A 21,374-nucleotide genomic window follows, 5' to 3' on the forward strand; every position below is an offset into this window, starting at 1 on the left:
AAGTGTAGGCCATCTGTATTTCTTGGCTTTTTTATGTGGTTTGTATTATACTGTGCACATTATTGTACTAGAGGAGCCGGGTGTGATGTGTACAGTGCTGGTGAAGGACACAAAGGAATTTTTCTGCTGTCTGTCACCTTTTCTGTGTTGCTGAGATGTCCAAGTGTCCCCAGCATCTTGAGGGTGTGGGTGAGAAAAGCCCAGTGGCACAGGGTACACTGCTGCTTCTCTCTTGTCCTTTGTGCTGCCTTTGAGGCCAGGAGGGCTTTTTCTTGTTTCTCTGAACACATGTGCAGCTATTTCCATGTTGTTTCATACATGTTTGCATTCAGAAAGAAAGAGGGAGGTGAGGAAATGCTAACTGGCATCTTTTACCTGGAAACAGTATTATCTAATGCTTAGAAATCAAGAGTCCTGGAGATACTTCCTGGCTTTGACATCACTCTCTGATTCTATTATAACCTTGGAGAAACCAGTAACTTTCCAGTGATTTCAAGGGCCATTTTACTAAATGCATGTAATATTCTTGAGTGTATTATTTCACCTCAAAGGCTGTTACAAGAATTAATGCTCATAAAGTCTTTTAAGACTCATTTATTAATGAGTGCAAACTAAATTTTTAATGTTTTTAATGTTTTTGCTACTACAAATTAACCAACATGGCTTTAACATGTGTGGTTAGAAAAAGCAGGATTCAGGGACTTTGGCTATCCCTTTGGTGACACAGAGGATCACAATGCTCTTATTAACCATTCAGTTATACAGGACTACAGCATCTTTTTGTTGCAGAGGTCTACTAGGGGATACAATCTTGTAACACTGGAATAATACTAATTAAAAGGTCTTGCCCCTAGAATTTAGAAGACAGGGAGTTCCTGTGCCAAAAATCACCCATGCATTTTCTCCTTGTTGCTGGGAGTGTCCTCCTGCTATGAGGATGGAAATTAAATCTTCCTGCTGTTCTGGTGATACCTCCCTGCTGAAGCTGTTAGCAGAAATGTCAATACTCTGAGTGGTGGGATTATGAAGGGGAGGGTTTTGTACTATCAGCTAAACAAACAAATCAATTCGGGGGTCAGCAAAGCCATTAAGCAGTAATAGCTTTTAGTTACTGCTGTTCTGAGGTGGATTCAAAGGGATCATCTAAGGGTGAAAGGCACTGTATTCCACTATCTATCTCCAAGATCATCTAGACCCCATACCAATTACCCTTCGACTATGCAAAGCCTTTAATAGTGGTAGCTGATAAGGAACAGTGCAGTGATATTTCAAGAGAGAGAGAAAAGATAAATCATCTGTATACAGAGTGGCTATCTTGAGGGTGTTTTTCGGTACTGAACCAATTAAATACCAAAGTATGAAAAGCACAGGTAAAGCTGAATTCCTCCTGAAGTGGACAGGTTCTGGATCCTACAGCTCAAAGTGATCTGCAGATACATTTTCTGGAATTATGTCAGAAATCTTTCTAGCTCCAATGGCTCATTGAAGCCTGGGAAGGGGAATATGCTCACAAGTTTGGATGACAAGTGCTAAATCTGAATTGTTTCTGGGGTCAGTGGGGTGCAGTGTCAGCACTGTGAGGGGAACATCATTTCTTGCTGACAGCAGAGATGAGTGTTTCCCCATTTCAGGTTGCAATCCATTCTAAAGGTGTCCTTGGGATGATTTGGGGGGGAGGCTGTGAAGCATTCACGAGAGCGTACTTGTGAGGGAACAGTCAGCTGCCTTTCATTGCTGACTGCACTCAGTCCTTCCAGGGCAGAGGTTTGTATGTTTGTATCAGCAGCCACTAACTATAATCTGTTCTTGTTCCATTGGCCAACACAGGCTGAGCTACTGTTAGCAGTGGAGGTGGTTAACCCCTCCTTCGCTAACTGAAATTTAGGAGACCTAGGCAGAAGGAGAGAATGAAAGGGGGGCCACACAAACACAGATTAGTCCAAAAGAGAGTTAAGCTCTCAGAAAGTTTAAGGATTTTTGTCCCAAACTGAGGGAATGAGAGTACATTGAAGCTGTGCTACTGTCTACATCCCTCTGCATTGCAACAGAAGTGCAATGTCTTCAGGAGGCTCCAAGGGTTTTTTGTGACCACCTCCCAGAGAGATGTGAAGACGAACACTCGGGGAGGAGCTGCTGCAGTGCTTCGGTCTCTGAAACCTTGCTGACGGCAGTGTTGTTTTCTGATCCACAGGTCCAGAGAATGGCATAGCAATATCGTCACCGTCCAGGGAGCTGGGGTCCTTCCTCGCCTGCCTGCATGCTGCTTGAACTGATCCCAAGCCTTTTATTTTTTTGGACTGAAGAAACCTGAAAACCTTTCTTTCCTAATTCATGAGCCAGCAGGATGTGGTCGCCGTGCTTTCAGAACGCCTGCTCATAGCCGCTTACAAAGGCCAAGTGGAGAATGTGGTGCAGCTTATCAACAGGGGTGCCAAGGTAGCGGTTACCAAGGTAACGTGAGAAAAACGCTTCGCAAACCCCCTGGGAGCTAACATAACTCCTAGGGCACTGCCTGTGAAATTGTCCTTGTAGCTTCCCCAGTCTGAATATCACTGAGCTTGGTGGTTAGATTCCCGTGAAGTCTGTACTTAAGGGCTCATGTGAATTTACAGTATAGTGCATGTCTTGTATGCCTACACCTCCCAGCGGAGGCAGCTGCGGTGAGCGCCGTCTCTTTAGAAGTGCAGTGTGCCTGCATGGGGGCAGTGACAGTTCTCAAAGTGTGCATTGACTTCTGAAGGCTGTGAGCCAATGAACGGAGCGATTCAGCACTGCCAAGGGAAGGCCATCCAGAGCACCCATCCTTCTGGGTGAGGGGAGAGGTGAGGGCCACTTGTTGCAGTAGGGTGAAGGTACACAGAAACTGTTTCTTGTCACTGAAGTTCCTTGGTACAACTGCCTTGCTTATACTCAATATCTTCATTGATTTGTGCTGTGCAGTCCCCAGTCAGTTCCAGACTTGGGTGTTGCAAACTGTGTTCCCTGTACCTTGAAGATAATGTCAGCACTGAAGGATTTCAGCTTAGATATTAAGAGTTTAAACTGATACTCACCTTCTCCTGGCTCTCAACATGTCATAAATAATACTAGCATATAAAAGATGAGCTAGAATTGGCTGTTCCATCAGCAGAAACCTTTAAAAAGAATTAGGTAAGAGCTGTGACATAAAATTTGTGATGCCCTATTTGGATGAATTATTGTTCTCCACCATATCTAGTTTTATTTATATTTCCATATTGGTTTGGAACACTATATGTGTCAGAGCAAAGGTTGAGTACATTTGGTAAGTAATCTGTCTTTTCCTCTTTTTATCTGTCAGGGACAGTTGTTTTCAATCCCTTTGCAGTGTTTGAGTTGTAGATAGTATTTATTTTGAAAGCTGGAGCGATCCCAAGGACAACCTGTGTTTGTAAGTTTTATTTGCCAAAACTAAGTGGTCTCTTGTGGATAGATACAAAGCACAGATGTAATAAACATGACTGGTCTCAGAAGGATGCCTGTTTGGCTCTGTTTTCCAAGCAGCTATGTAGCTGATGAACAGTTGCTAAAGGTAGTCAGTAACAGATCAGGGAATACTGACTTGCAGATGTCAGTATTGGGGTCAGATGGGGTTTTTTTGTTGTTTTAAGACCAGGAGCTTTGAGACTGCTGCGGGGCCTACCTGAAAACACACAAATGATTGAAAGCGTTCTATGCTTTGTATAAATTTGTGTGTTAATGTAGTTTCAAATTCAGCTCCCACACTGTTAGAACATAAAATGTGATGCCCTTCGTAATGGTTGCCAGAATAATCATGCCACTGATTTAACTGTTTCATGGAATTTAATTGCCATAAACCAATTCAATTGCAAAATGGACACTTTCTCATCGTTAAGATTGTTTATTATGAAGTTATCAATGCCTTCTGTTAATTGCAATTATGAGGAAATAGTGTCCTGGCTTTCAAATACAAAGTCAGGTTAATTTGCTAAAATGCAGATTTGCTAGAGCTGAAAGTTTTTCTTTCCTATACCGTATAGGTGGCTTCCTGCTTCTTTTGCTTGCTTTGTTGTTCAGTCCTTGTATGGAAAATTAAAGCAAAGCTCATTTGGTAGCCAAACTGCACCCAGATGCAGAGTGGTGGTCTTTCTGCTGGAAAGACATGCTTGCTGGTGAGCTGAGGCCATCCCTGGAGCTGACCTGGTACTATGGGATTCTAGCTATTCTTTCCTAGAGGTTGTGGGTCATCCCCATGGAGCCTGTGAAGGGGGAATGACAAAAACTGTGCCTTTTGTCATTCTGAGTGCGTCCTGCCACATCAGCGAACGGCACAGATGAGGTACTTGGGTACCCCAGTGAGAAGCCTGGCTCAAGAAAGATGAAGTCAGATCAGCAAGACTGTGGAGGAGTGCACAGAGGAGTGCAGAGGCTATCAGGGGATCAGCCAAGGCTGTATGTGTTGGGTATTGTGAAGGCACACACAAACTTATTCCTTCCATGCTGTGAGCCAGATAGAAGTGAGTTCAATGTGAAACAAGACGTGTGGGACCAAGCTGCTGCCCTCTTCAAAACCCATCAGTTCAGGCTCAGTAATGTCCTATATGGATCTATAATGCATCCAGTTTGCATCTGGCTCTCACCCAGCCAGCTAGCTGCACAGGGAGAGTATGTGCATATTTGCCTATGAAAGGCTGTATAAACATACCCTGGAGGAGCCTGGGTTGCTAATCTGGTGACACACAAAGGCTGGAAGGAGAAAGAGCCGTTTAAAGTCAAGGGCAGGGTTGTCACAGGAGCAGTTATGTATAAATTAGCCTCCAGTGTATTTCATCTGGAAATTTGGAAGGATTTTTAGCTATCAGAGAGCCAGTTTCTTGTACAGTCTTTCAGTAAGCAGAACAGGGGCAAAGTAAGAACTACTTTCAGGATGGAAGTTGTTAATTTTAAGATGGAAATTAGTGGCATGCTTGTTGTAGCAGAGAACTATTAATCAAGATTTCAGAAGAACTGAAACCAAGGACACTCTCCTCTCCCCGTGATAAAACTTGCTGCAAAATAGAGCGTAAAAATAAACTCATTCCTGTGCATATCATTGTTCTCTTTTGTCTCTGTGTCCTTTACTCATGTTTTTCAGTTTGTTCTATCAAAGGAATTTTAAAGATTTGCTTCACAGTATCACAGTATATCAGAGGTTGGAAGTGACCTCAAGAGATCATCAGGTCCACCCCCCCTGCCAGAGCTGGATCACTTAGGGTAGTCTGCACAGGAATACATCCAGGTGACTTTGGAAAGTCTCCAGAAAAGGAGACTCCACAACCCCCCTGGGCAGCCTGTTCCAGTGCTCTGTGACCCTCACTGTAAAGAAGTTTCTCCTCGTGTTGAGGTGAAATCTTCTATGTTCAAGTTTGAACCCATTGTTCCTTGTCCTATCACTGTGAACCACTCAAAAGAGCCTGGCCCCCTCCACTTGACACCCACCCCTCAGATACTTATGGACATTGATCAGATCCCCTCTCAGTCTTCTCAAGACTAAATAGCCCCAGGGATGTCAGTCTCTCTTCATAGGGGAAAATAATATAAAATAGGGAGGTGGGTGCACTTGTCAGCCAAAATTCCTGTTCAATTCTATCAGCATTTTATTGGAAGAAGAAGTGCAGAGACAAAGCTCTTTTGAAGGGGAGAACAAGTTTCCATATCACTTCCGGATTTAAATGTATTTCAGATACACATCTGTAAGTGTAGGCCACTTCTTGTGAAAAATACCATGCAAAGCCACAGCCTGAAGTGACCAGGATCACAGAATGTTAGGGGGTGGATAGGACCTCGAAAGATCATCCAACCCCCTGCCAGAGCAGGATCACCTACCCCAGATCACACAGCAACGCACCCAGGCAGGTTTTGAATATCTCCAGAGAGGGAGACTTCACAACCCCCCTGGGCAGCCTGTTCCAGTGTTCCATCACCCTCACAGGGAAAACATGTTTCCTCATGTTTACATGGAACTTCCTATGCCTCAACTTCCACACATTGCCCTGTGTCCTGTCATTTGGTATCACCCAGAAGAGCCTGGCTCCATCCTCTTGGCACTCACCCTTTCCCTATTTATAAACATGAATGAGGTCACCCCTCAGTCTCCTCCTCTCCAAGCTAAATAGCCCCAGCTCCCTCAGTGTCTTGTCGTAAGGAAGATGTTCCATTCCCTTCATCATTTTTGTGGCTCTGTGCTGGACTCTTTCAAGCAGTTCCCTGTCCTTCTTTAACTGAGGGGCCAGGAACTGGGCAGAATATTCGAGGTGCAGCATCACCAGGGCAGAGGATCTAGAGCTAAATGCCAGAGAGTTCTTTATTCATTGAGCATAGCTTAAGAAAAGTGAGGGATATTTTCTGTAACAAACCAGTGCTGGATAGCTGGCAAGCTCATCCAGTTCTATTTTTATTGTATATCTGGAAGGTCAAATGATGTGGTTAATTGCTGCTTCAGTAAACAATAATTCAGCTGCAGAATAGTGTTTCATTTTTGTCACCTCTAAGTAGATGATTGCAGAAGAAGAACATAAAGGAAACAAAATTCAATGGAGATTCTGTGTATCCAGGTGCTCACATCAGTATTTCTTGAGGAGTCCACTTCCTCTGAGAATGGCATCTGTGCAAATGAAGTTAGTACTGAAGTGTGCTCTTCCCCTGACTCCACTGAGGGATACTGAGGCTCCTTCCAAATCTGGGACCTTTTGAAATATTTAAAGAAGAGCTCATGGCCACTAGGTCACCCCACTGCTGATGATCTGACATCAGGGAGCTCATAGTAGGATACAGCTGCTGGCACTCTATTGCACATGCATCAAGTGCTCATCCTGGTGCTGAGATCTCTGCTACCAACCATATGGGAGGTTTAAACCTGGTGAAACTGGAAGAGGCTCTCAGACTGCGAGCTGCAGGCAACTCACAGAATCAACCAGTTTGGAAGAGGCCTCCAAGATCATCTAGTCCAACCTATCACCCAGCACTATCCAGTCAACTAGACCATGGCACTAAGTGCCTCATCCGGTCTTTTCTTAAACACCTCCAGGGACGCTGACCCCACCACCTCCCTGGGCAGCCCATTCCAATGGGCAATCTCTCTTTCTGTGAAGAACTTCTTTCTAAGATCAAGCCTAACCTTCCCCCTGCACATCTTGAGACTGTGTCCTCTTGTTCTGTTGCTGGTTGCCTGGGAGAAGAGATCGACCTCTACTTGGCTACAACCACCTTTCAGGTAGTTGTAGACAGCAATGAGGTCCCCCCCGAGCCTCCTCTTCTCCAGGCATGCACTGGGACGAAATTGTAGGCTTCAGTGGGCTGAAGGCCATTAGCAGTTTGGAGTCAGCCAGGACAGCTGACCCAAGCTGGCTCCCAAGTGTATCCAAACCGTAAAGGCCATGCTCTTTAAAAAGGGGGAAATTTGCTGAGGATTGGGAAAGTCTCTTGTTTCCTGCGTGGGGCTCCTCTCAAGGACTGCTTTTCCATTTGTTATGACCACGGTGCATTTGCTGGGCCAAACATAACTTTTGTGCTGGTGTTTGTATTGGTATTGCTATTACTTTAGCTGTTTCATTAAATCCATTCTAATTTCATCCCATGGGTCTTTTCGACTGTTCCAGATTCCCCTTCTCAGCTGGGCAGGGCTCGCTGGGTGATAAAGCAACTGCTGTAATTTAGCCCCACATACAGACTATAAATGTAGACATGGGGTTGTAGTGAGGGCATGGTCTGACGCTCAGCAGAGGCTTCATGGCTCTGCTTTTCTCAAAGGGCACCTTCTCGACCTTCTCAACCTCTCTGTTGCTGCTCTGCTTGGTAGGACAAAGAGATATTTCCATTTTCATGCCTTTTTGTTGGCGTTCTTCACAGGCATGAAATTTATGGCTCTTTTCTTTATGAAAAAGGTAAAAAATACAAATTGGCTGTTCCAACAAGCCAGTGCCCTTATAAAGTATTTTGGTTGAATATGTTCCAAAAGCTGAAAAATTCAGAACTGAGCCTGGTATCTTCAAGTCTTCCAAGGAAGAAAGCCGCACCCTTCTTTCAGTCCTTTTGTGTAGAGCTTTCTTTCAGTGAAGCTAGTGACTGACAGCTGCATCTTTGACATCAAAGCAGTGGGACTTTCACTGAGCTGCTCGGCCTTGCTGTCCTCCCAGGGTGTTTCTCTTTTTCTTGGGTTATTTTTCTTTGGATTTTGTGAATTGAGATAAGTTAGGCAGAGAGCTCTGGACATACCAGAGTGGCACAGGAGGAGTGTTTGTAGTGACAGATCAGATTGGCCCTTTACTCAATCTTTTCCCCAGAGCAGTGGGTGGAGGATGGAGAGAAGCCTGATTTCACCTCCCAGGCATCAGCTTCAGGTGTAACCCAAGGCTGTCTGGCTGAAACAAGGCACTTCAGGGGAAACAGCAGCCCCTTAATGTGGGCTTGTTCCATGCTCAGAGATGACATTTTGAGGTCTGAACCTCTCCACTACAGCTCACCAAAACGAAGCATTACTGGGTGTTGGTTTCACTGGAGCGTGCATTATAGGATGTGGCATTCTATAGCTAGAATTAATAGGGCCAGAAAAAACTGTGCATTAGCAGTCACACACAGAGGAGTGGGCCACTTCTCTCTTAAATGTGGAAAAGATTGCCAGAGGAAGTCATAAAGGTAGCATAGGCAGTTTTAATGCCAATCTGTGGAGCACCATGGGCTTTATGGATATTTTTCCAAAGAGTAGCAGAATATAGCTCTTCTGCAGAGCATAACGATAGAATCATAGCTATAAAATTGAATTCTGCAGAGAAAGGATGACAGTTTGGTAAAAACCATAGAAATGCAGAAGGTAGTGCTTCTGTTTTCAGTAATTCTGTTTGATTTGATTTTTTTAACTAGTTGTGTTATGAACCTGCCATATGGCAACACTTTTGTAATGCTGGAATGCTCGTAGTCTTGTCAGGATTTCAATTTCAGAGCATGTTCAGATCTTTAAAATCAGTTTCTTTTTGTCTTGCTTTTTAGGTTAAGACAGAAACACACATTTTTGTGCTCCTTCAGTTTGAAACTCCGTGTCAGTCTTAAACAATAAATAAAAATAAAGAGGACTAGCAAACATTGAAGGACTTGCTGAATGGCTATTGAGGTCAATCAGAAACTTTCTGCTGACTTGAGTGAGCAGGTTATTCATGGAGAACAGTCTAACAAATCATCAGTGTGAGCAATGTGACAAGACTTGGGTTTTGTTTCAGGCTTTCTAATAAAATGTAAATAGGCATGGGTTTGTGTAAGTGCAAAGTGGATGAATAGATTAACAGTCCTTGCACAGCACAAGAGCAGGATGAGGTGGAGAAATGAATGTACTTGTGTGAAAGTATTTACAAATACATAAACACAAGGAAAGATCATGCGGCTTGTGGTGCTGAGGCAGGGGTTTGGTTGCAGGGTGCACACACTAGCACCTGCTCCTAAAGAATTCTGCTTTTAAGTATTCATGGCTACCTGTCCATGTCTGGAAGTTAGAATACATATTAAATACAAACAAAAGCTCTGCTTTTGCATTTTGCTGCTGAAATTCACATGGCTGTTTACCTTACTTGGCTGCAACCTGATATGCCCCATAGCTACGGCAATGCCTCAGGGTTGTTGGAAGTTGCAGCCTCAGTGCAATGGGTCCCATTTATTTTGTCAATAAACCCACGATGGGGGAGGGTTTGTATGATTTGTTGACTACTGAAGCAGTCATTTACATTTGAATAGAACTGCAAATAGCCTTTTTTTTTTCTTTTTAAATGAATGATTGTTTTGTTGGTTCATTAATCTCAAACTGTAGTAGTCTCTCATTTTTATTTCTTTAATAGCCCCCAAACCATTACAGTTCATATTTGGAAACGCTCGTAAGTTTTTAAGTCGGTAATCTGCATGTCAAGCAGTCCCTGGGTTTAGTGTTGTCTCCTTGCAATGAGCATTTAGGAGACACTCTTGTTTCTGTAGGTTTCCTTTCACACTAGGACTTGTGTGTCTGTGTGTTTGTGTGTCTGTGTGTTCAGATGAGGCTCCTTTTTGGTGCTGCAATGGTGACTGTGAAATGTCTTTATGGAGGAGACATGCAGAGGGAAATTTATCTGTCTGCCTTCATCCCTTTTCAACTAGGTATTTTAGGTAGGATGCATTGTGATGAGAGACAAACTGTGGGCTGTTGGTTTGACTTACAGATGTGAAGGCAAGAGCAGCTTCAAGTGTTGCTGCTGGGGCTTCCTGCTGTGGCATGAACCCATGGAATATTTCCCCAAAGCTTGCCGTGCTGCAAGTTTGTCGTCAAGCATGAGGGGAATGCAAATTGCCTCGTCTCCCCCTCCCGGTCTGTTCTGGATTGGTGTCTGCATGCATATGCACGGACGTACTTGTGTGGGGAGCTGGGTGGGAGTGTTTTTCCAGTGTTTGTGTTCCCACGCTGGAACACTGTCCAGATGTATCACCCATCTCTGCTCTCATTTTGACGTTACTGGGGAGAAAAAGAAAATCTGGCATTGCCAGTTCTTGCAGCATTATAATTAATCTTAAGATGATCACTTCAGGCTTCCAGAAGCCCTAGCCTCTAATCAGTTTAATGTACTGGAACTGATCCTCCTTCCCACTTTCCCATCTTGGTTCTCATTTATAGTGCCCCTTTGTAGTGGGAAGAAATCAAGAACTACATGCATGCAGTAGCTCTGGTCTCTGAACTTCTCTCTCTAGGGGTATCCAGTCAGTGGGATGTCTCTGAACCTAAGTTTTTTGGATAGAAAAAAAATCTCAAAACACACAAACCTTCTGAAATAAAAAAGAATCCTCTAGTCTTCCATTTCAATAACTCAATATTTATTTATTTATTATTTTTATTTTTAAACAAAACCCTGAGTTTTGAGGACCTGGCTGAAGTTTTTGAATGCTTGGGGATGATGATTTATTGGATGAGGCACTTAGTGCCATGGTCTAGTTGGTTAGTCAGGGTTAGGTGATCGGTTGGACTTGATGATCTTGGAGGTCTCTTCCAGCCTGCTTGATTCTGTGTTGCTAGGAGACAAATGCACAGTTAATGTGAATCTGTGTTCTCTGAGTGACAGGAACCGCCAGGTGACCCTTGCTGACAGCTCTCCCTGGCCCCACAGTGCCCCTTCCATCAAGTGCTCTCTCCCTTTGAGCACTCATCTCCATTGGCTGGCCATGAGCACTGAGAGGCTGCCCAGCTACTGAGAACAGGGGATGAGTTGGTGTCAGTGATAGGAGAACTTGGTGCTCCCTCAGCCAGCCTCCTCTGGCTAATTGTGTTCCCTGGGGCGGATTTATTTTTGTGTGCCTTAAGGCACTGGACAGGTGAAGGTCACACCATCTGGATCTTCTGTGGTTTTGAAACCTTTTCTGGTGCTTGTATCCCTGCCTCTGGGCACACTCTGTGTGGCCATTGCCTAAGAGGGTGTGTTGGGGGAGGAAAACACGTCCCTTGTAGTAAACTCATACTCTGCTTTGATAGATTACTTTTAACACAGCACCTTTGGCTGCAGCTCAGCATTTTTTCAGTGGTTAGATATGGTTATCTTATCAGAAAGTTTCCCTGCTGGGATATATCCAAGTAATTGATGCTGTTTTCCTTTTAAAGTCGGCAAGCTGGCTTCAAATTGAGTTTGGGATTTTTTCTGCTCCATGCACAGATTGCAATAAATTGTTTTCATGACATTTTAGTAACCTGCCGGGAAGTGAGGTGGCCGGATTGGGTGATTTACGGATTGCCATTAAGTAATGTAGAAAGAACCCATAAACCTGAACATGCTGGAGCACATATTTGTGATCCCAGCTTTGTTCATAGCCAGGTATGATTGATCAATCTGGCTGCTTTTTCTTCTTCCCCCCCCCCCCCCCATTCCTATTTTTTTTTTCCTTCCTGCGTTGCCTGGAGACTTTTGTGCCTCCTGCTACTGAGTTACCTGGAAGAGCAACATCAGCCTGGCTCTCCTCCAGGATGATTATAAGGAAGCATTTTCAGTGCAGCTCAGTGCTCTTTGCTGTAGGGGCAGGCGTTTAGGGACGTGACCACAACGAGAAAGAAGTCAGCAGGCTGGATGGCTCCCAAGGGCAGTGGTGACAGCTGAAAGTGAGCCATTCCCATGCCTTCAGCAGGGCAGGAATGGAAGTTTCCCAGTGTGGGAATGAGCTGTTTTCAGAAACCCAAGTGTCAGAGTGGGTGAGGACTTTTTCCTTAGATCTGGCCCTTCAAGATGAATGGTTTGAGACAATTAATCAGTGTTTAAACGTTTCGAAGTGCAGCACAACTAGTCGGTAATGACACAATGTTTTGTCCCCAGCTGTTCTGTGGATTTCAACCCTCGTTTTTCTTTTTGTTCCAAAGAGGCTGAATTCCCTATATAGGCGTGGGATTTACTGGGTGTAAACAGTCCTGTCTTGAGCTTGCTTTTTTTTATTTGCTTGTGGTAGCTTTTCCACTTCAGAGAGCTGATGGTTGCCTTCTGCTTACTTCAGGCCACTAGTAGACAGACAGCTCTTGAGATGTTTCCTCCTTCTGGAGGTGATACATTGGGGCCACTACTTGGTAACAAATGATAGGACAAGAGGAAATGGCCTCAGGTTGCACCAGGGGAGGTTTAGATTAGATATTAGGAAAAATTTCTTCACTGAAGGGGTCATTAGGCACTGGAACAGGCTGCCCAGGAAACTGGTGGAGTCACCATCCCTGGAGGTGTTTAAAAGACATTTGAATGTGGTGCTTGGAGACATGGTCTAGCAGTTGTGTACAGGGAGATGTTAGGTTGTGGTTGAACTCAATGATCTTATGATCTTTTCCAGCCAGGTAGAAAAATAGATAAGAGCAGCAGTAATGAAGAAATAGATATACAATAGATACAGGTGAAGAGTAAGATAACTCTTCTTTATCTCCTTTAACACCTTGTGGAGAAAACAGGATTCTTTGTGAAGAGAGAGTGATTTTAACAGTGTCTGGAATCCTGTTTTCTTAATTATAGTGAGATAAAATTTGCAATGAACAGTTTCAGAGTGTTGCTGTTTAGCAGTTTTTCAGGTGTTTCACTTGCTTTTCCTGTTGATGCTTTGAGGTTTTACACACACACACACACACACACACACACACTTTCTAGAGCAAGAATTAGTTCTTGATTCTCAGGTTTTCTTTTTTAGGTTGTATGGGTTAAATATTTAGGGAATCTGATATTGTAGCTCTCCTCTATTGTCCAGGCAGCCTTCTACAATCTCTTCCCTTTCTGACCCTCTTTTCACATTGATTCATTTGTCTCTTTTAGGAGAAGCAGCCTGTTCCCCTCTTCCTTAAATGTTTCATTTTAAGTTCTGTCAAAGGATGATGTGTGTGGCTCAGTTACAAGTCACTATTGTTTTCCTCTTGTCATTTCACTCTAGGTGTTTGGAACCCTTTTGATGGGGAGATGCTCTTTTTTAAAAAGAAAATAAATCGATTTTACAGTAAAATTTCATTTTTTTTCCTCCTAAACTATGCATTTTGTATCCACCTCAGTAATTACAACTTTTCTGTCCTTCTTTTTATTAGGAAGCTGTCCTTGATTACACAATAGATTGGGTGTCTAATGACTGTTTTATGCTCTTACTTTCATGTGCATTAGAACCTGATAGTGTTTAAAAATAAATATTGTCTAAAAAAATCCTGACAGGTCTTTGGCAAAATGAGGTTGTACACATTAAGTCAATTGGAGTGATTACAAACTGTGGTGGGTTGAAAATTCCCCCCCAACATTAATGTTACCAGACCAGCTCAGTTGGAAGCAAATGAAAGCTGTATTTACAAGCAAAACTATCATCTACAATGGAACACAATGAATATGTACAAATAGACATTTACGATATTTACAGCTATTTACAATTAATAAACAGCACAAGGACACCCTTGGCCAAAGACCAGGGGAGCTGCAACAGCTTCTCCCTTCCCTGCCTCCTCCCCTACCCCCCTCTACACAAGGGACAAGAGACAGAAGCAGAGAAGTTAATACCACCCAAAACAATGCAGCCAAGGTCAAGCAAAAGCAAGTTAGTATGTCCCAGCCCTGAGGAAGCGAGAAGGGAGAGATTCTTTTGGGAACTAAATCTTATGGTAGATATCTCTCCAATGGGATTGTTTAGAATAATCATTATTTTCCTTTTTACACCCAGTAGTGGTTTATTTACATTCTACTACTTTCTGTTCAAAATCTGTGAAAAAAAAAAAAACCAACGTAAAGGGATAGCCTAAAACTACCACACAAACCTTGCATTCCTTCTAAGGGGAGCATTTGTCATACACAACAGTCCAGTAATTCTTCTATGGCAAAGATGGTACCTACCCATGATGATGTGTGTATTAGCTCACTACTGCAACTCTGTGAAGCTGAAAGTCGTTGTCAATTCTGTGCTCCAGAGGGATGGAAACAAGAGGGTCATTGAATTCTCTGTAGGCATCGACATAAAGCTGGATCTGAATTTGTAAGGGAGTATCTTGGAGCTATCTATGGTGTCGTTGAGTCTCCTTCTCAGATACCATGGGGGTCTGTGCCCTTAATATGCCACAGTATCCCTGTGTGAGTATAATAACCCTTTTCTAGACTGTCATTGGGATGAACTGAAATGTTGCAGAAGGGGGTGGAGGAGGTCTAAGCATACACAGAACTAAGGCAATGCCTTTGTTCCACTAATATGTCAGTTGCTGCTATTGCACGTTTCATAGAGCAAGGTATGGATAGAAGAATGAGGAAAAACAGATCAAAGTCTGGTTGACCAGCATGCCTAATATTAAGGTATTATTATTCTCATTTATAGCATGGGCGGACCCCCCTGCATCTTGCTGCCCACAAGGGTCATCTCCACGTTGTCCAGGTTTTGTTGAAGGCGGGTTGTGACCTGGATATTCAGGATGATGTAAGTAGATACAGCCTTCTTGCATGGGGTGGAGGGGAAAAGCAGATAACAGTAAACCTTCACTTCTTTGAAGGAGGATTAAATTAAAATAAAATCTCTTTTTTTTTTCTAATTTGGAGATGCAAAACTGCATAGGAGACAATGTAAAATGTGGTGGTTTTTAACAAATAGCTTGGTCCTCTTGCTGAAGCTGCAGAGCTTTATAAAAAGCTCTGGTTGCACCGGGTGAGTGAGAGGAGCTGTGGGAGTTGTTGCCTGCCACTTGGTATAGACATGACATAAGAGTTTGCTTTACTGTGTGAGAACCCTCTGGAGAACATCAGGTAGGGAACAAATCCACTGTGATGTTTGCTGTTTGTGTAGATGTGCTGCAATGTGCAGAGTATGGAGCAGCTGCCTGGAGCACTGTGCAGCATCACAGGGAGATCTTCCTGTTGGCAGCTGCACCTGATGTGGGGTGGTTCCATCTGTGAGACTGTCACGTGGTGAAACATCAGCACAACAAAACCAGGTCTGAATTTAGCAAATGGTAATTAGTTTTCATTTGGTAAAATATGTACCTACTGGAGCTTCTCAGTTCTCCATAAGAATAGTTCTAACGTTGAACCATGCTTAAGGCATATTGGAGTGAGAGGCAATATGGTCTGGGTTACCTCATTTTGTTGAACAAAGGTGTAGGCTGAAATGTGCAACAGCTTCTTCAGATTCATTGCTAACTTCTGATAGCGTGCTGGAACAAGTTTGAGGAAGGTTTGCTTTTGTTCCCCCTGTAACAAATAAGGTGAAGATACTTCAAAGGACCTAGAGGTCCAAAAGTAGTTAATGGAGGCACTTGTATGACTATTAAAAGGACACTGGAAATGTGTAGGTGCCTTCTGAAACCCCCCTTAGGCATTTAGTTTGCATCTAGAGAGTCTTAAATATCTATAGAAATTGAAAACTGGTTTCCTCTTCTGCATGAGTAGCTGCTTCCCTGTGAGACATGAGCAGTCTGCCTGACAAGCTCAGGACAAGCACTGCTGCAGCCGGCTTCCTACTTGGAAACTTTTGCTGGGAAGAAACTTTGCTTTCTGTGCTCTTGATTCTTTCCCTAAGCCCGTCTGTGAAATGGAGCAGTTATGCAGGTGTCATGGGAGTATCACTTTATTCAGATGTATCCTGCATATGGGTTTTGACTTCTCCCTGCAAAAATGATTCACCAGGTATTTAAGAATAAATTGCAGGTACGTTTTGGGTACAGTCAGTTTTCCTGGGAAAAGCAGGTCACTGCTCTAGGAATGCAAGAGCTTCTGCTGATTTGGTCACATTGGGTTTCTCTGAAAACTGGTTTTTTTTTTTTTTTTGAGTAAATCTGGGGTTCTTAAAATCCTTTAGGACTAAAATCTAGGGTGTTTGTATGTAAACATGAAAGTCAGAATGGGAAATCAGTGAGTCAGCCTTTAGTACCATTTCAGTTCAGCAAAGATTCTTGCTCTGTAGAAATATTCAGCTCATAGAAAACCAATTTCACTTGCCTTGCAAACTTATCAAGGGCTTTGTTCACAGCAACTGGATTCTAAACACAGTGACTAATCTGAACAGAATAGATGCATGCTTGATTCACAGATACTGTTTCTTTAAAATGTATTTTGATTTTAGCTCTGTAGTTAGTACTGGTTGGGGTTGAGGAGAGCCTCAGGAATTGAGAGTCTCAAAAGGTGTGTTTGGATTTGTCTCAGAGGAGGAGGATTGCTAAAATTCCAGGTGAAGATTTTTTGCTTGTAAAAGGTATTAACTAAAATATTTCTGTTTTCCTTTTACATAGGTCTTCAAAGAAGTTTCTCTGTGTATGGTTTCTCTTTGTGTAATTTATGTTTACATTTTATTTATGCCCCACAATATGTTCATATTCTCTTAGTTGCAATCTATTGATTATGCCTTTGGTCACTTTCACTGTGTGCTCATTTGGCAGTGAAGGCATCTTAGTTACAAGTGTTGATTTTCATCTGTATCTTTTATTGCTTGCTTTCAGGAATACAGATCTAGGTTTAGAGAGTAAATTGCTTGTGAGAGTGGGAGAATATCATATTTAATGGAAAAATAAATTACTTAGTTGATTTTTTTTGTCTCCAGGCTCTAAAAAGATGACTATATATTATTATTTTTCTAAATAACAAGAGAAATCTAAACTCATTTTATTTATCAACTCCAAATAAAACTCATTAGCTGATTAGTTCTTGAGCTAATGAATTAATGCAAGACTAACTTTTCATCTGCCACATGCTAAGTAGAAACTTAAAAGCTGCTAAATGTTGTGAAGAGATTAAAACACTCACTTCATGTTCTACAGATGCATTCTTTAAAACACAGTAAGAACTAGTTGAAGAATGACCTCCAGTGGCCTGGAGTGGGATTATTATGAATTTCATCCGATGGAGTCCAGCTCTGTAGAGTACGCCACCCCGGGAGCTAACTCTTTCCTTCTCCCTGCCAATACTGAAAACTCTTACTGGGATCCCAATGCCATCTCTGAGTGGTCAATGAGTATCCACACAGCTCACACCTCAGAACTAGTCAAGGAGAAGGTTATCCTGGTGAAGGAAATCAAGGACGAAAAAGATAAAAGAAACCAGAAGAGAAAGGCTAGGAAGGAACCTAGAAGATCAGAAAAAGAGAAGGAGGTTAGAAATCTTGTGCATCAACCCTGCCTTGAGCTTGATGTCTCCCACAGCTGCATGCTGCAAAACTTTGGCCTAACAGTCTGGTGTGACCGAGCTCCTCTGTGGTGCATGACTGCTTGGTGGGTGTTGTGCTGGGTGCTCTGTATCAAGTTTCCTGCTTGTCTGTGTGCTCTGAAAGTCTAACTGGGAAAATAAGTTGACTTAAAACAAAGACCCAAGTCTCCAAGACTTCCTTTCTGGAAGCTCCAGTTTAAGAAGCAGAAAATTAATTTCAGATAGAACAGTAACATCATAATTTCTAGCTGAATGTAAATATGCAATGTGGTTTATTCCTGTATTCCCATTTCAGTCTCATTTAAGATCTGATTTGTTTCATTCATGATTATTTTTTTCATGCTTTAATCACTGCTGCTGGTCATGCATCAATCATTTATCATTCAGAGTGAAGTTCTTGCTGTGTATCATGATCTGTGCCTTTCTTTAGAAAGGAGAAGGAGAGCAGCACAGTAACGCTGGAGTACATTCAGTTTCTTTTGTGTGCAGCTGCTTCAAGGTATCCCTCTATGCTCATATACTCCTGCAAGTGTTTAGCACATTAATATAGTTTATATTTGAAGTATTTTGAACTTTCTACTGTGAATTTAGAGGTTTGCTTTTATAGCATAACTACAAGTGCTGTCCAGCACTTTGTTCCAGGGTTTGAAGGCACTTTTTTTTGCTGGTTACTTTGGTGCAGTTCTCCTGTAGCAAGATCTTTTGGTAATTTCTGCAAACATGGAAAGGCAGTGAGGAGGCAAAGTGTGACAATGGAAAGAGGCTTTAAAGGAGTCTGTACAACTGATGGATGCTTTGGAGAATAGGAAATCAAAATACAGTGGTTACAGTATATTTTTAAATCAGAGAAAGGGTAGCAATGTATTACAACTAGTGTGAACCAAATCTCCTAACACTGGAGCAGCAGAGTCCGTAACAGAGACTCCAGTAACCCAGTAGAGCTGGCAGAAGTACCTGAAACCCCTTTGTAAGTTGTATTGTTTCCTTTCCCTTGGGGTGAACTTCAAACGTAAACTGGATGGCTATGTGGTGCCTAGGCATCTGGTCCCAGTGGTCCCATCAGCTGCTTCATATTATTCAGCAAAGGAGGAAACTGCTGTATTAGGAGCTGTGGCAGGGTGGGGTGTGTGCTACACAATGACCTCAGTGCCACCATGACTGTGCTGCACTGTAGCAGTGTGCAGGCTGAGATGTCAGAGGCATTGGAATGGAAACGCCTGAGTTTGAGTTGCTTTTCGGCAGCTGAGGACGTGGATCGAAGACACAGTGGTGGAGACAAATGCCTTACTTTACCAGGCCCCACTTAAGCACCTAAGTGTCTTTTTGGCTTCAAGCCCACATCTGCATTTGGGCAGGCTGTGGTTTCTGTAAAGGTCACATTTGTGTGGCACAGCACTGGAGTTCTCTTTCTTCTTTGCTACTGATCTGTGATCTGTTCTTTAAGGCATAAATCACTTACAAATAGGATCATAAACTGTGCCCAACATAGCAGTCTGGGCAGTTAATGTGCATTTACCACTGTAATTGCTCTCCAAGCCTCTGGAACAGCCCCCTAAAGGCAGAGTGCTTTCAGAGATGGTTATTTTAGCAATTAAGAAAAGATAAATGAGTTGGTGATTACACTGTCCAAAAATTCACACTGTGAAAGAAATAGATCTCACCTCTTCTCTCTGACTCTCCTCTGCTGGTGGTGAGGCAAGACAGGTTAGTGACACAGCAGTGCAGGCAGTGTGGTGGCTATGTCATCTGTGGCTTGGTTGCTCAGAGACTTGTATGTAGAAGCCATCACAAGCTGGTGGTCCAGCTTCCACAGCACCCTAAGGTGTGTAAGATTCATGTGTGTGCTGATGTCCAAGAGAATGGTTGATCATGTTCTGCCATGCTGGTTGAGAAGCCTGGCAGTGGGTGGTAGTGACTTTCACCAGGATATTGGTACCTGCCATCTTTTCACTGGAAGCTGCCTCAGTCCAGTTGAGGCAGGGCAAATTTGAGATACTCTTTCAGCACTCTCTGTTACATGGATGAGATATTTATTTACCTGGCCAGGGTGCTGGTTGGACCTTACACTTAGATATGTGTGTCTCCCCATGTTTGTGTGGGGAATATGCCAGCATCAAAGCCCACACCTTGGGCAGGAGGCACCTGAGCCTGCACTGTCTAGGTCTTATGTCCCTTTACCTATCCAGGCTTCCACTGTGAAGACCCCAGCATAGTATGGGACAAAGCCTAGGCATGGCTGGAGCTGTCCTGGTGCCACTCTGCAGTCCTGATGAATGGCCTTCTCACACATGGGCTGGGCTCCCTGAGGGAGGGGGCTGCTCCTGCAGCAGTGAGGTGTGCATCCCACTATCCAGATATGTGCTTGTCCTTAATTTAACTCAGATGCCATTAGAAGCAGCTGTCACACTGACAAGTCCAGAAAAGCTGAATCACCTTCGACCTCACTGTAATTACTGTGATGGAGTTGGGCTAATGGCAAGAAGAGCCTTGATTTCAGCAGGCCCTTAATTACAGACTAAATCCAATACAACCCATTCCTGTCTCCAATTTGTTCTTCATAATCAATTTTCCAGACTGTGAAGAAGTAAGAACCAACCATTGTTTGAACTCATCCATCTCAGTGGCAGATGCTATCTTGTTTTAGTCTTACTGTAGTATCTTCTGTAGTTTGCATGTGCAGCAGTACCACTTGGCAGGGGTAGGTTGAGGGATTACTTTCCACTTCATGGTAGTCAGATGAAATAACCTTTGCACTGTTGACATTCCCCATTGCTTCAGTAGCACTGGCTGTGCCAGTCATCAGTACCATGCATTATCCAAAAAAAAAAAAGTGTGAAGCAGATTTCTGTACAGTAATAGTTACTGGAAGCTATCAGACACTTACACTTGTGGGATGGTGTAATTTGGATGTTTTCCATAACATTTTGGTTGTCATTAAGTTTAGAACAAATGCACAAGCTCGGAGAACTTGCAGTGCTGTCAGTTTTTTCCTTACTTTATATTTTTCTGAAAGTCACAATTCCTGTGACTATAGAATCATTGAATCATAGAATGGTCTGGGTAGGAAGGGACCTCCAAAGGTCATCTTGTCCAACCCCCCCTGCAGTAAGCAGGGGAATCCTCAACTAAATCAGGTTGCCCAGAGCCCTATCAAGCCTCACCTTAAACATCTCCAGGGATGGAGCCTCAACTACCTCTGTGCATTCTCTAATTTGAAGCCAGTGCCCCTCTCCTATTACCACAGCCCTTTGCAAACAGTTTCTCTCCATCCTTCTTGTGGGTCCCATTCAGATACTGGAAGGCTGCTATTAGGTCTCCCTGGAGCCTTCTCTTCTCCAGACTGAACAACCCCAGCTCCCTCAGCCTGTCCTCGTGGCAGAGGAAATCATTACTGTCTTTGTCCAAAATCTCTTAATATCTTGTAAAACACGTCCCATTCTACTGTGATTTACTTTTGCTCTTGTCCCTATTAATACTGGCAGAGTATGTGAACTCTATAGACAAAACATAAATAGGAAACTTAAAAAAAAAAAAGCCTTCAACACAATTTTTAAAATCAACTTGATGATTACAAGATGATTTAATGATTTGGTGGTGGGAGCTGGCATTGCAGGTGTGACTAAAAAGTTGTGGATAGCAATGCTCATTTTTCCCTTATGGGTTAATAACTGTTTTATGCATTAGCACAGCAGAAACACACTCACACCCACATCCCCCCCCAGCAATTTTTAAGACAGCTGCTAATTACCA

General features: G+C 43.1%; 1 protein-coding gene across 4 annotated transcripts in view; it reads left to right on the plus strand.

Moving 5' to 3' along the window:
* The first annotated feature begins 2,331 nt into the window (after window positions 1-2,331).
* ANKRD6 (ankyrin repeat domain 6) overlaps window positions 2,332-21,374 on the plus strand; it is a 40,898-nt gene continuing 21,855 nt past the window's right edge. For all 4 annotated transcript variants that reach the window (XM_054396430.1, XM_054396437.1, XM_054396445.1 and 1 more), the window contains exons 1-2: window positions 2,332-2,451; window positions 14,812-14,910. In XM_054396430.1, coding sequence (XP_054252405.1) covers window positions 2,332-2,451; window positions 14,812-14,910 — 219 coding nt within the window. The remainder of the gene's footprint in view (window positions 2,452-14,811; window positions 14,911-21,374) is intronic.

Source organism: Indicator indicator, chromosome 2 (assembly GCF_027791375.1).
Source record: "Indicator indicator isolate 239-I01 chromosome 2, UM_Iind_1.1, whole genome shotgun sequence".
In the NCBI taxonomy this organism is placed as follows: Eukaryota; Metazoa; Chordata; class Aves; order Piciformes; family Indicatoridae; genus Indicator; species Indicator indicator.